The sequence below is a fragment of the Danio rerio genome, chromosome 4 (genome assembly GCF_052040795.2).
Source record: "Danio rerio strain M-AB ecotype USA chromosome 4, GRCz13ab, whole genome shotgun sequence".
NCBI lineage: Eukaryota > Metazoa > Chordata > Actinopteri > Cypriniformes > Danionidae > Danio > Danio rerio.
In genome coordinates, this window is record NC_141024.2 from 58,580,522 (window position 1) to 58,596,349 (window position 15,828).

Genomic DNA, 15,828 nt, shown 5'->3' on the forward strand with positions numbered 1-15,828 from the left:
TTAAACCCTTAGTAGAGGACAAAGCTTTTACCTTTTCTCTTAAATATCCTGTAGCACCTAAGGTTAGCGAAACTCATTACATAATTTTATTCAGGATATACCATGTGAACGAGTTTATTCAAAAAAGATTTAACTTTGATGTTGACAAGTGTAGATCTGCTCCAGAAACACTCAATCACTTTTTTTTTCTTGTTAATTTACTTTTAAATTCTGGTTTGACATCCATCCTTGGCTTTCATTAAAGAGGATTTAAGTCCCCCCTATTGTTCTAGAAGATATTTTATTTTACAAAGCTGATTTACATTGTTCTTTCTCTGATGTTGTGAACTTTATTTTACTAATGGGTATATCACATTCATTGTTGTAAGTGGAAAAAGTGCAGACCCATAATGTTTTGTTTGTCCTTTGATGTAGATCTTTTGTACTGCTCCTTGCTCCTTGTTGCAGTTGTAACAATTTTAATTTATTTTATATATGATTGTTCCGTTTTGTGATGTAAACTTTTTGCAACAATAAAAACGAAAAAAAAAACACTTATACTTAGTAGATTAAACAAGTTTTTCAAAATTGTGTAAAAATGTTTGGATTAAAAGTTTTGATCAACTTAAAATACTGAATGTCTGTGTATTTGAGAGAGAGAGCAGATATGTTGTGTGAGATGTGAAAAGGAGTGTGAAATTTATCATGTCCTGACTGCAACAGTAAGTGGCAAAAAAGCTGAACAAAAAAAGACTTTTATTTTGGCGTGTTGTGTGACGTCATAAGGCTGCGCCGCTTCCGCGCTGCGGTTCAACTGGAGGAAGGTTTGTTTCACAACTTTACACAAATATAAACCGATTGATTAAAGTTTCAGGTTTTCCTTTCGATATTATATACCTGCGGTTGACTATTATTTTAATCCTTTATACAACAAAGTACTATTTTAATAACAGTAATCGAGGGCTATTGTTTGAACAACAGAAATGTGTTTTAATGAAGGTTTTATTTATTTACTAGCATAATGTCATTCCAATATAGGTATACAATATTATATATATATATATATATATATATATATATATATATATATATATATATATATATATATAAAAGAAATGGAGGACTAGTTTTTATCAGGTCATTTGTTTGTGGCTATTGTTTCTTGCTCAGACTTACCTGATTTATTTTTGTCAATCACTCTCATATAAAGAAACTGTTGAAGCAAGTGTTAAAGAGAAGTTATTTTGTTTCTGTTCATTGTTTTGTTCATTTTAAACAGGATAAAGTGTCCAAACACAGAGAAAAACTCCTGCTGAAGCGACTGATCTCCACACTGTTATAAAGATGGCGTTTATTAAAGAGGAGAGTGAAGATGTGAAGATTGAAGAAACATTCACAGTCAAACAGGAAGATCCGCAGGAACAAACAAGTTAGTTTTTATTCAGATATATTTTAATAATAAGAATACTAAATTAAATCCATGTTGCAGCCCTGAGTGTGCTGCCTAGTTCTCCTAAATGCACATAAGCACTTATTAAAAGATAGGAATGAGTTTCTTTTGTTACTTGTTCTCATGTCTTTTGTCATTATGTATTATTAGTCTCCCATTTTCTCTACCTTCTTAAGGTTATTGCTTTTCTTGTTCTCCTACTGTGTAAAGCGCCCTTGAGCACTGTCGCTATAAAAAATAAATAAAAACAATAAATTAATAAAAAGTTAAACTGAGCTGACGATATTTGACCTACAGTATTCTCATAAAAGATATCTGCTATTACAGTGATAGTGTTGGCTTGGTACTTTCCATTTGCATATGTCGGGTAGATCACAATTCCCTTTTTTTCATCAACTTCTTTATGGGTTTAAACTTGTTTCTAGTAGTTGTTACTAGTTCTCACAGATAGTATCAGAGTTAGAATTAAATCATTATTATAATAACTAATTATCAGGGCTATTGTATTTAAACAGTTTCCGCAGAGTCTTAAAATGTCTTAAATTCCAAAATCTAAAATTTGGCCCTAAAAAGTCTTAAATTTGCTGAAATGTTGTGTTGTCGGTCATAAATCTTTTTTAAACAAGTCTTCATTTTCCTGTGTTCATGATTTGTTACCCAATTTGGTCAAAACCCATACAATCACCAACAATCCATCTCAATAAAACTTTCAACTTTTATTTAAAAAGGTCATTTTAACTCTATTTATCATAATGGTAAAGACTGCTGAGGATATCCACCTGGGCAGATTGTTTTGAATGGATTTAGTTGATTATAGTTTTTAAAACTTTTAAAACATTTGTTAATTAGTTTTTATTTTATTTTAAAGAAAGTTTATTTTAGAAAAAAGTGTGTGGATCCCAGTCGAGCTCTCTTGTTTTTACACAATATTTAAGATATTTTGCTAAGAAATATCTAAAATATTTTAATGTTATTATTAGTTTTGATTTATTATTGTATTATTAAATATTTTATATAAAAAATATTTTTTGAAAGGACAAATAAAAAACCTTATAATGGTCTTAAAAATGTCTTTAAAAGTCTTAAATTAAACTTGGTGTCACCTGTAGAAACCCTGATTTAAAGTATGTCAGAAAACGTGGATGACTCTAATTTTAAATATGCTGAATGAAATAGACACTAAAATAATTAATTAGTTTAAAACATTGTACAGTTTTCTAAACTATATGATGTTGTTAAGTTCATCAGTATTGACCATATTCTTCACATACCAGCAGGCGCCGCTATTGGAATCTTTTTGCGTTTTAAAGAATAAATTTTTAGATCCTTAAAACAGTGTAATGCTGCTTGTCTTTGATCTTGTGGGGGAAACCGGAGCACCCAGAGAAAACCCATGCCAGCTCGGGGAGAACATGCAAACTCCACACAGAAATGCCAACTGACCCAGCCGAGGCTCGAACCAGCAACCTTCTTGCTGTGAGGCGACAGCACCACCTACTGTGCCTCCTCGTCGCCCGACAACACTGATTTATTTGCATATTTTTATGCAATATTCCAGTTTTGCAAATAAATTTAATTGGCATTTTTGGATGGAAACATAGCCGTAAGGTTTGGAGCTTACGCTGCTATTCTGAACCAATAATCGGAAACAGAAAGCAGTTGAAGGATGGCGTGTTTAAATCCATTATTTATCTGACTCCATTGTAATTAATCTGACTCCATCAAAATTGTTATTATCATTGATAAAGAGAAAGAATCTCAAAGCTTAAAGCAGGTAAAGTTGTTTATTAAGTTACATGTTTGAATATACAGACAGTAGAATGAAACAAACTAACATACTGTATAAAGAAATTAGCTGTAACGTGCACTGCTGAGCAACAAAGACAGTGAAACTGCCTTTGTTAGCAAATGAGGCTACGCAGCCTTGTGCAGGAAATGCAGAGTAAAAGCCATTCTCCCAAATCAACACTTACTGTTCCTTATTATACCCTGAGCAAAGCGTTGTTAAACATGAGTGAAAATCAACCCCCAAAACGAACTGAACATGAGAGAGCACAGCAGAGGAGATAAAGTGGGTGAGAACATTAACATACTCTCAGGCCATGACTCAACAATAGTAAATATATTGAAATACAAGCAATCAATGTCTCTGTTGATTTTAGCACTACAACGCTTAAGTCATAAACTGTCAAATGACACCAAACATGATAAAGCTATTTGAAGGAAGATCACAATCAGAAGAATTGTGTATGGTGAAAAGCACATGGTTACTGCAAGCAAATGGCAGAGATGTGTACTGGAGCTGTGATCAACTCTACCAAGCCAGGAGGACCCATCCCATGCTTGCAATGTCTCAGAAGTCCTTGATTAGCATAGAAGGAATATATAATAGAAGAATATATAATTTTTTCTCATCCTGCTTACCCATTACCTACATTTCAGTCACACAAAAAACAAAGTCGCATACGAGAAAGGCTTGTTCTTCTTTAATTAATAACTAGCTTAAATTCACAGACCTTCGACAGAGACATGTACTGTAACTAGATTAATTGGATTATTTCTCTTCTAAAAACAATGTTTTAGTTCTGCTTACATTCTTATTATTCAACTATTTTAATAGATTTTTCCAAAGTCTTCAATTTTTCCACAACACACATATTGAACAACAAATTAACATGGTACATAGCTACAGACATACACCCCATAAAGAAAAAGGGTGAAAGATAAAAATAAAAATAAATTAATTAATAAAAATAGATAAAATAAATTAGGAAACTAGGGATAAACTCTCACCAAGGATATAATAACCTCTGAGCGTTCAATGTAGGAGAGGAAAGGCTGCCAAATGATGTACTTAAGGTGCTCGAGTTTAAGATGTGATAACAATTCTAATCTCCAATGTTTGTGGGATGGTGGGTTTGTTTTTTCCATCTTAGGAGAATCAGGCTAGGAGAATCTTGGGAGAAAATGACTAAATGACTAAATCAGGCGTCTGGCCAATAAAGAAGAAAAGGCAATGATCTCTATTACATATAGATGAAAATGATCTAAAAATATTGGCCAAAAATTTATGCAACCTAGGGCATCGCCAGAACATCAGATCTGCTGGCTCCAAACCACATCTGGGGCAAGATGAAATACGTTTTTGCCAGCTTGCTCCTAGATAGGTGAAGCCTAAGAAGCACCCTAAACTGCAGAAGACCATGTCTAATAAATGCAGGGGATGAGTGTACCAGTTCTATGGCATATTGCCAGGCTGTATCTGATATTTCTAGTCCCAGTCCGTCTTCCTATTTTAGCTTTATATAATTTAGGTAAGGGGAGGCAGTTCTTTAGACCACTTCATATAACATGGACATCATACCCCTTTGATATGGGTCCATATTTACCAATTCATCTATCCAACATGCTTATGGTTGGTTCAGGGAAGGAGAGAAGTGTTTTTTTTACGAAACTATGGACTTGAAAGTACCTGAAAAAATTGTCTCCAAAACAAGAGCTTCATCAAATACCTTGCACAACAGTGGTGTTAGCTTGACAGTAAACTTCTTATAAAACTCGGCCGGAAACCATCAGGGCCTGGTGCTTTTCCGGTTTTCAATTTTTTAATTGCATTTTCAATTTCAGAAGGTGTTATTTTTTATTCTAATACCAACTGATCTGAATCACAAAGGTATGGCAATTCTAAATAATTGAAAAAGCTCTCAATACGTCCAATTTCGTTTACCTCAGAGCTTCAAAGGGTTTTATAAAAGTGTTTAAATTGATCATTAATTCCCCGTTAATCAGTAATAATACTGCCCTCACCTTTACTAACTGCGGCTATAAAACCAGCTGCTGAGGATTGTTTCAGTTGGTAACACAATAACCTGGCAGCTCGTTCACCATGTTCATAATGAATCTAGCGTGATCTTATGTGGAGATTCTCTGCATTTTCACTTGTCAGGGAGTCATATTCTGCTTGCAGAAGGAGTCTTTTCTAATGGAGCTCTTCGGAAGGTGATGTTGAGTGTAGCTGATCAATTGTATTATTTAATTCATAATCTCTGTAAGCCGTTTTGACATTCTTTTATTTGCGCTAGCTTGATATTAAATAATCTGTCCTTTTATAAATGCTTTCAGAGTATACCATAGGATGCTCAAACTTATCTCTGGGGATTCGTTTATCTCAAGGAAGAAATAAATTTAAGCATCAATAACTTTTACAAAATCGTCGTCTGCCAAGAGTCTTGAGTTAAACCGCCATGTATGTTGGAGGATTCCATTGCCTGAAAACATAGCTTTAGAGAGACTGGACAATGGTCCGAAATAACAATACTACCATACTCTACTGCTGACATTAATGCCCCATTCACACGGGGCTTCAGCATCAACGCTTGACAGAGGGCGTGTCTGAAGTTGGGGCTGACGTGATCATCATAGCAACGATAGCCAATGAATTTAGTCAGCAATAGGCCACAGTCTGAGCTGGTGTATTTGCATACAGCGATCTGTTGGCTGATGCTTCCATCGCCGCTTGAAAAGTTGATCAAGTCCCAACTTTTGCAGCGTCAACGAATCCACAATGCAGTTCGACAACGCCTGACATCACCCATTCAAAGTGAACGGGAAGCGTTGACGCTGATGCCCCTTGTGAATGGGGCGTAAGGGACGTAACTGCTTGTCCAGGAGAAAATGGTCAATCCTGAAATAGGTTTGATGCACAGGTGAATAAAATTCAGGAGGTTCGCCTCCTAAAATTAAATTGTGTGTGTCAAGACTAGGCAAAATTGAAAATAAATCAATGAAAATGTGTACATTGTCCCAATTAGGAGCATACACATCGACCAGGACCACAGACATGTTAAAAGTTTGGATTATTATGTTTCTGCCATTTTTATCCAGCACATTTGACTCAATGACAAACTGTACATTCTTATGTATGAGTACAGCAACGACCCTACTTTTGCTATTGAAGTTTGAATAATATATTTGTGTATAGCCTCCTCTATTAAGTTTAGAATAGTCATTTTTCAACAGATGTGTCTCCTGTAAATATACAATATCGGATTTGAACTGATTTTAATTGTTTCGTTTTATTGGGTGATTTAGCCTCCGCACATTCTAACTGGTAAAGTTTGTCTTTACTTCACCCATTTTATGGGCTGTTGAAAACATTTATCAGAAGCATCCGAAGCACCCGAAAGGTATCTGTGGGTTTTGTATGTAGGGGGATGTGTGGGGGAGAGAGGAAAGGAAAAAAAAGGTGTGATCGCACATACACTTTTATAAACACGAAACAACACAAGATTGAAACCTTGGTGTAAACTTACACACACTTCCACCTACTCGCACTCTTAGCTAGCTGACCATGTGGGACCTCACGTATAAAACAAAACCATTTGAACAGCTCTTGATGTTTTATGACAAAACGACCCCATTACTGACAAAATATACTTGAGAACTAGAAATAACAACAACCAACATGTGCTATAGTGGTTATTTAAAAGTTAACCGGAGAGCGACATTAACATTTGTATTGTCATTCACAGCCCAGTGTACTGTTGTCTTTATTTCAGTGGCTTTCTTCAAAATATCCTTTTTTTCGGAAAAGTAGTGGCATTTAATCACGAAGGCGCATGGCGGTTCCTTGTCATCCACTGGTTTGCTTCATAGAGTGTGGTGTGCCTGGTCCCGAAGAGGATTCTTCTCGAGGTTTAGTGTATCTTTTAGAAGTATCTTGCATGATTATATGCTGTCATGGCTATAATATATATATTTATATATATTAATATATATATATATATATATATATATATATATATATATATATATATATATATATATATAAATGTTGCTATAATAAAGGCCAATGAAGAAAAAATGGCCATGAATATCAAATCACTTTTATTGTCACATCATCAGCAGCATGTGTGCTATGATGAGTGAAAAGCTTAGGTGCTGGCTCTAGACAGTACAAATTACAGACAGTGCAAATATAACGACAGTGCAAAATACAGATAGTACAAAATAATTTGGCAGCATTATAATTGTTGACAGCGATATGTATAATGAATATGTGTACCCATAGTTGTAGGCTGTATTGTTTTAGGTATGTATTGGTTAAAGTGCAGTGCATGCCACATATACATGGTGTGCAGTGAGGGGTATTAAGTGTTCATCAGCCTGATAGTCTGAGGGAAGAAGCTTTCCTTTAGTCGGCTGGTGCGCGACCGGATGCTGCTGAACCATTTGCCTAAGGGTAGCAGAGAGAAAAGTCTATGGCTTGGGTGGCTGGAGTCGCTTATAATTCACTTGGCTTTCCTCATGCACCGCCTGGTGATGTCGTGGTGGGAGGGAAGCTCACCTCCTACTACGCGTCCAGCAGTTCACACAATCCTATGTAGGCCTTTGCGATTGCTGCTGGTGCTATTTACATACCAGGTGGTGATACAGCCACGCAGGATGCTCCCCACAGTGCAGGTGTAGAACGAGCGGAGGATGTGAGGGCTTATTCCAAACCTCCGGAGACGCCTGAGGAAGAAGAGGCGTTGTTGTGCCTTCCTTAGCACTGCGTCTGTGTGAACAGTCCTTGTCAAATCCTCAGCAATGTGTACTCCAAGAAACTTGAAAGCGCTGACTCTCTCCACTGGTGTCCCGTTGATGGTGATGGGGGTGTGTTCTCTCTTCTCCCAGCTCCTTGGTTTTGCTGATGTTGAGTGAGAGGTGGTTTTCCTCACACCACTGCGTCAGAGTGTAAAACTCCTCTCTGTAGGCCATCTCATCATTATCTGTGATTAGGCCCACCACTGTCATCAGCAAATTTAACGATGACGTTGGAGCTGTGTTTGGCTGTACAGTCGCATGTGTACAGGGAGTACAGGAGTGGACTGAACACAGCTATGTGGATCATCAGTGTGGATCAGGTCATGTTGTTCATTCTGACCACCTGGCGTCTGCTTGACAGGAAGTCCAGGATCTAGATGCACATACAGCTGTGTAGACCCAGAGCTTGGAGCTTCACCACTAGTTTGGCAGGCACTATAGTGCTGAATACTGAGCTGTAGTCCACAAACAGCATTCTCACATATGTGTTTTTGTTTTCCAGGTGAGACAGAGCAGTGTGCAAGGTGAAAGCAATTGCAACATCAGTGGAGCGATTATTCCTGTAAGCAAATTGCAGAGGGTCAGTGTGAGCAGGCAGTACAGAGCAGATGTGCTTTTTAAACAGCTTCTCAAAGCACTTGCTGAAGATGAGTGTCAGAGCAACTGGACGCCAGTCATTTAAGCATGTGATTTTAGATTATGTCGGTATGGGCACAATAGTAGCTGTCTTAAAGCATGTGGGAACCACAGAGCGAGAGGTTAACGATGTCCGTGAAAGCCCCTGCTAGCTGGTGTGCGCATGCTTTAAGTACACGTCCAGGGATGCCATCTGGGCCGTAGCTTTCCATATGTTCCGGAAAGATCTTGTTACGTCTGCTACAGAAACAGAGTGTGCTGGCGGTTTCGGTATCGGCCGCGGGAGTGCACAGTGTGTGGGTGCTGTCCTGGGCTTTAAAGCAGGTGTAGAACAAGTTGAGCTCGTCCGGGAGAGATGCAGAAATGTTTACAGTGGCGGGTTTGTTACTTTTAAAGTTTGTGATGTAATTAAGTCCCTGCCACATACTCCTCCCCTCTACCTTGTATCTCTGTATTGATGTTTTGCTGCTTTGATAGTTTACCTGAGGTTGTAGTTTGCTTGTTTTTGTTCCTCAGCATTTCTTGATTTATAAGCGGAGGTTCACACTGATCGGGCTGTTCGAACTTCACCATAAATCCATGGTTTTGGGTTAGGGTAGATACGGACAGTTTTTGTTGGGACCATGTCTTCTATACACTTTCTGATGAGGCATGTAACGGTGTCTTGAGTAAACTTTAATGTCGTCATCAGAAGCTGCCCGAAACATCTCCCAGTCCATATGATCAAAACATTCTTGAAGTATGGAACTCGATTGGTCCGTCCAGCTTTGAAACCTCTTGAGGGTGGGTGGTTCCCGTTTCAGTTTCTGTCTGTAAGCAGGCAAGAGCAGAACAAAAGAGTCATCTGATTTGCTTAGCGGTGGGCGGGGGAGGGATTTGTTGGCTTCCCGGAACGGAGAATAGCAGTGGTCCAAAATTCGGTCACCACGCATGTTTGTGGTGATATGGTGATAGTATTTTGGAGTGATTTTCCTGAGATTGGCATTGTTAAAGTCCCCTGTAACAATAAACGCTGCCTCTGGGTGTGTGGTTTCCTGCTCGCTTATGCTCCCATTCAGTTCCCTAAGCGCCTTTTGTGTGTTGGCTTGAGGGTGGATGAGGGTGGCCAGTGTGGTTGGCACCGAAGCATAAGGTATTCCAGATCAGGAGAACAAAATGATCTAACTGGATGTATGTTTCTCTTATCTCACCATGAGTTAATAAAGAAACAAACACCTCCTTCTTTGCTTTCCCCTGTCGGTTCTTTCATTCTATCCACAGTATCTTATCCATAGTATTCTATCCATAGTATTCCCTGTCTGCTAAACAAATGTTAGAAAAACATTTTGTTGTAAATATGAATATAAACAAATAAAAATAGGCCATTGTTACGACCCCCTCGTTCGAGTTGCAACATAAAAGAGCTCAGACAACAAAAAAATTATATATGCAACTTATTTAATATACACAACTAATAAAACAACAAATCAAGAAACAAACAAATGTCTAGGGGAAAATGAAGAAAATAACTAACTTTAGCTACACATATAAATAATGCCAAACAAAACCATAAGGTTGCCAAAATAAAGAGATGGTCTTGATGCAAGGACGGCCAGTAGCCACACTATCCTACACAAGCTAGCTCACGCTCGCATTTATATGCTTTGAACCAATTGGGGAGTAACCATGGCACCTAATCAGGATCTGCCACATCCAAACTAGAATACAGGGGTCGTCACACCATTTACACCTTTCAAATCTGTGTCTTATCAATGTGACCAAAATTACTTTTATGATCAATTATGTAAGAAACTTTGAAAACTAGACTGACAGCGTTTCAATTTACAATGACTTCTATGTTAGGTGACTATGACACAATTTACATTGTAAAAGCAGTAGATAAATAAAGATTAATTTAATTTGCTTAAATGTGTACATGTTAATGACTGAACAAAATATGATCTGATTTTATTTTACATTTAACATGCATCAAAATAAGTGTGTGTAGCCAATGTTTCCAGTGTCTTTTTACTTTTCAGCTTTTGATGAGAGATTTTTAGACTTGATGAAAACTAATCTTTTATTTATTTATTTCAGACCTAATTGAAGAGAATGAGAGGAAAGAGGAGGAACATCATGTCAAAATTGAGGAAAAAACTAATTTACAGACTAATGGTATTTTGAAAAGGAGAGACAATAATTGTTTCACCTGCACTCAGTGTGGAAAGATTTTGGCAAGCAAAAGAAAACTTAAGATTCACATGATGATCCACACTGGAGAGAAACCATTCACATGCACTCAGTGTGGGAGGAGTTTCAACCGCTCATCACACCTTAATCACCACATGAGGATCCACACTGGAGAGAAACCATTTACTTGCACTCAGTGTGGGAAGAGTTTCAACCGCTCATCACACCTTGATCAACACACAAGGATCCACACTGGAGAGAAACCAATAACGTGCACTCAGTGTGGGAAGAGTTTTCGCCAATCATCATCCCTTTATAAACACATGAGGATCCACACTGGAGAGAAACCATTCACATGCACTCAGTGTGGGAAGAGGTTCAGCCAATCATCAAACTTTAATCTACACATGAGGATCCACACTGGAGAGAAACCATTCACATGCACTGAGTGTGGGAAGAGTTTTAACTACTTATCACACCTTAATCACCACATGAGGATCCACACTGGAGAGAAACCATTTACTTGCACTCAGTGTGGGAAGAGTTTTCGCCAAGCATCATCACTTAATAAACACATGAGGATCCACACTGGAGAGAAACCATTCACATGCACTCAGTGTGGGAGGAGTTTCAACCGTTCATCACACCTTGATCAACACATGAGGATCCACACTGGAGAGAAACAATTTACTTGCACTCAGTGTGGGAAGAGTTTTAACTACTTATCACACCTTAATCACCACATGAGGATCCACACTGGAGAGAAACCAATAACGTGCACTCAGTGTGGGAAGAGTTTTTGCCAATCGTCATCCCTTTATAAACACATGAGGATCCACACTGGAGAGAAACCATTCACATGCACTCAGTGTGGAGTAAGTTTTAACTGCTCATCATACCTTAAACAACACATGAGGATCCACACTGAAGAGAAACCATTTACTTGCACTCAGTGTGGGAAGAGTTTCAACCGCTCATCACACCTAGATCAACACATAAGGATCCACACTGGAGAGAAACCAATAACGTGCACTCAGTGTGGGAAGAGTTTTCGCCAATCATCATCCCTTTATCAACACATGAGGATCCACACTGGAGAGAAACCATTTACTTGCACTCAGTGTGGAAAGAGTTTCAGCCAATCATCAAACTTTAATCTACACATGAGGATCCACACTAGAGAGAAACCATTTACTTGCACTCAGTGTGGGAAGAGTTTCCACCAAGCGTCATCACTTAATAAACACATGAGGACCCACACTGGAGAGAAACCATTTACTTGCACTCAGTGTGGGAAGAGTTTCAACCGCTCATCACACCTTGATCAACACATAAGGATCCACACTGGAGAGAAACCATTCACATGCACTCAGTGTGGGAAGAGTTTTCGCCAATCATCATCCCTTTATAAACACATGAGGATCCACACTGGAGAGAAACTATTCACTTGCTCTTAATTAAATTCAATTCAGCTTTATTTGTATAGCGCTTTTACAATGTAGATTGTGTCAAAGCAGCTTCACATAAATGGTCATAATAAATTGGATCAGGGTAGTTCAGTTTTTAGTGTTTAAGTTCAGTTCAGCTCAGTTCAGTGTGGTTTAAATCATTACTGAGAGTCCAAACACTGAAGAGCAAATCCATTGATGCATAGCTCTACCGATCCTGAACCATACAAGCCAGTGGCGACAGCGGAGAGGGAAAAAAAACTTTACTGATAGGAGTCGCTGGTCTTAGATCCAATCAGTGACTCCGCATAATCTGAGGACCTCGGGATGAGTATGCCCAGGTGGAAATGAATAAAAAAATAATAATAATTAGCGTAGCTGCTGTTCATAGTGTATATAAGCAAGATGTAGAAACTTGTGGAAACCCGCTAAGTGATGCATTGAGTGTATGCTTTACTAAACAGATAGGTCTTTAATCTAGTTTTGAACTGAGAGAGTGTGTCTGAGCCTCGGATGTTATCAGGGAGGCTATTCCAGAGTTTAGGAGCCATAAATGAGAAGGCTCAACCTCCTTTACTCGACTTTGCTATTCTAGGTACTAACAGAAGCCCTGAGTTTTGAGATCTAAAAGAGCGAGTTGGATTGTAGCGAGACAGAAGATAAACAGGAGCTAGATTATTTAGAGCTTTATAGGTGAGAATTAATATTTTAAATTTAATACAAAACTTAACAGGCAGCCAGTGTATAGAGGATAAAATTGGGGTCTGTGGTCACACCGGACTTTTCTCTCCATAGACTTCCATTCATACGCACGCAAATGTGTCAGACTGGAAACGTAAGTTTGTGCGTCAAGTTTTGCAATTCACTGCCTTGCAAGGTTCAAGCTTGGTGAACTTTGACCTTGGAAATTGCATCACTTGACTATGTAAGACCCACACTGGAGAGAAACCATTCACATGCACTCAGTGTGGGAAGAGATTCAACCGATCAGCAAACCTTAATAAACACATGAAAATCCACACTGATGTGAAAGAGTATATGCGCTTTGAGTGTGAGAAGACTTATTACAGCTCCAAAATTGAAACTGCACCAGACAATTTACTCTGGAGAGACTGTACAAGTGTTTTTACAAGAGGTTTAATCAGTTAACACATCTGAAAACAACAGGATTCACACTGGAGAGAAACCGTACAGATTTGATCAGTGTCTACAGAGTTTTAATCATTCGGCGCAGCTTAAGAAACACATAGAGAAAAAAGTTGCACACATGACATGAATGCAGCAAAACATTTTCTCTGTGCACTGGATGTTTCATGTCTGAATAATGTTTGAAAAGGCTGAGTGACAGTTTACTGTTTTCCAACACTCCTACACTGCAGTAGGTCGGGTTGTAAATGTGTTGCGCTTCTCGCGTTTACCGTAAACACCGTGGTGGTGGCTGTCATATACATCTGGCCAACAGCTCCTCTGCAGCTTAAAATCTCTTTGCAAGTGATTGTACCAGTGCAGATAAATTTGTACTCTCTCCAGTGTATTCATGTAGCTAGTGTTGTTTTAAATGATGTTCACTGTCTGACTCCCTGAATGAGAGACATCACTGGGAAGACACCGCACATCAAAGAAGGTGGAGCTCTAGGACGCTTAGTTTGCAGTATACCAGGGCCTCAAGTTTTAAAAGCCCATTCAATTGTCCTGTGTTGCAGCTTTTATTAGTGAAGTTTCTTTACTTTTAGATTCTAGATTTTTCTAGTTTACTTCATTTACTTTGAGTCGAATACAAACTTGATGAATATTTTATGATTTAGGCAGAGCGACAGGTATTAAGTTTTACAATATTTATACACTGTGATGACTCCAGATTAGAGCATGTGGTAAATTCTGATTGGATGCCTGCATTACTCATCAATGGGTATATAAAAGTTGTTGTGCTAGCTACCCCAGGACACTGTGGCTACTCGGGAGTCCACATGTCAAGACCTGCCATCTCATTGGCTCTTTAACCTTATGGTTTTGTTTTGCATTACTTTTGTCATGTAGTTAAAGTGTTGTTGTGATTTTATCCTAAGTTCTTTATCGTCATTATTATCCCTAGAAATTTGTTGGTTGCTTTGATTGTTTGTTCTATGAGTTAATTTTATAATAAATAATTTGCATTCAGGCTATTTTGTTGGCACTCTTATGGTGCGACTCTAACAAGCGGGTCATAACACTTCGCAAAATGTGGCCGGTTGTATCCAAGATCTTGTTCTTTTCAGTCATGACCATAGGTGAGAGTAGGAACCTAGAATGAGCAGTAAATTAAGAACATTGCCTTTCGTCTCAGATCCTTCACCACAACAGACAACCACATCAACTGCATTACTGCTGCCGCTGCACTGATCCATCTTTAAATCTCACATTCCATTCCTCATGGAAAACACTGATACTTAAACTCCATTTGGGGTAAGGAATCTCCTCCAAACTGGAGATGGCCACCTTTTTCCAGTCAAGCACAATGGTTTCTTAGAGGTGCTGTTTCTTTCCCTGCCATGTCACACTCAGCAGCAAACAGTCCCACTTACTGCATGCTGAAGTTCCATGTCCTATGAAGCCAAAAAGACAACGTTATCTGCAAATGGCAGAGACAGTCCTAGCCTGCACCTAAAATTCTGTCAGTAAAAATTACTGTATTTCTGAGATCAGCCTGAAAAATAACACATTCACAAAATAAAATGAATAAATGAATGGATGGATGGACATTGTAGTGGTGGAAGGGGAAGTTGGATGGCTTGTGTAGATGTTAGATGATCACACACACACACACACAAGTAATAGCTTCTAGCTTATTTTTATTACGTTCTTCAGCAGTAACAAGCTTTTCTGTTCTGTCGCTCCCGCCACCGACTTTCCCCTCTAGCTCCACCCACTTCCGTTATGTCACTTGACACACAATAAGCTACATCCCCCGCTTTTTTAGCAGGTGACAGGGCAACAAAAAGTAAAAAAATAAAATCAGGTAAATGTATATACAGATCTGGCATGAACTAACGCGCGCATGAAACAAAGTGATCTCGCATGGCCACGACATATGGCGCGTTAGCACGGAAAGATGGTCTAGCAAATAAAGACATGAACAGTAGGGGGCAGTCGTGTACTGTAACGCACTGTATTGAAGCCGGAGCATTCTTTACGCATCGTTATAACCTAGAACACTACTTCATACAGGGGCGTAGATGTAGGGTGGACGGTGGTGATGCTTAATATTTATAGTTAAGTTTTCTAATTCACCACTGAACAACAGCTGCTTAAACATCTGTGTCCTTTGAAGAAAAGCAAGATGGAGCAAATTAAAAAATAAAAACGCAAAAAAAAATGCATTTAGAAACAGATGAGAGATCCCTCTTCCCTTCCTCACAATGGTTTGGTCCACTGCCCGCGTCCCAGCTCACCCAAAGACTATAGAATATCTTAAAGGGACTTTGATCTCACCTACTCTATGCACACGGGTCAAGTGTGCGGCTGCCTAGTTAACCTCGAAAGCGATTCTCTTGGTTCTCAACGAGGGGTGCAGAGAGATAGGAA

At 38.6% G+C, this 15,828-nt stretch overlaps 1 protein-coding gene across 3 annotated transcripts; it reads left to right on the forward strand.

Moving 5' to 3' along the window:
* Nucleotides 1-752: 752 nt before the first annotated feature.
* On the forward strand, nt 753-14,429 carry LOC137490858 (uncharacterized). Of its 3 annotated transcripts, XM_087248668.2 has the most exons (4): nt 753-803; nt 1,259-1,408; nt 8,517-8,576; nt 10,727-14,429. In XM_087248668.2, the coding sequence occupies exon 4, from the start codon at nt 10,891-10,893 to the stop codon at nt 12,274-12,276; it is 1,386 nt and encodes a 461-aa protein (XP_087104794.1). In that variant the 5' UTR covers nt 753-803; nt 1,259-1,408; nt 8,517-8,576; nt 10,727-10,890; the 3' UTR covers nt 12,277-14,429. The 3 variants fall into 3 exon arrangements, with proteins under 3 accessions (XP_087104794.1, XP_087104792.1, XP_087104793.1); XM_087248666.2 differs by lacking the exon at nt 8,517-8,576; XM_087248667.1 differs by lacking the exons at nt 753-803; nt 8,517-8,576 and having other exon boundaries at nt 1,257-1,408.
* The last annotated feature ends 1,399 nt before the right edge of the window (nt 14,430-15,828 follow it).

Coding starts and splice junctions, on each gene's coding strand:
- LOC137490858 (XM_087248666.2), top strand. CDS start 1,324: ATGGCGTTTATTAAAGAGGAGAGTGAAGATGTGAAGATTGAAGAAACA. Junction 1,409..10,726: donor AGATCCGCAGGAACAAACAA/GTTAGTTTTTAT, acceptor TATTTATTTCAG/ACCTAATTGAAGAGAATGAG.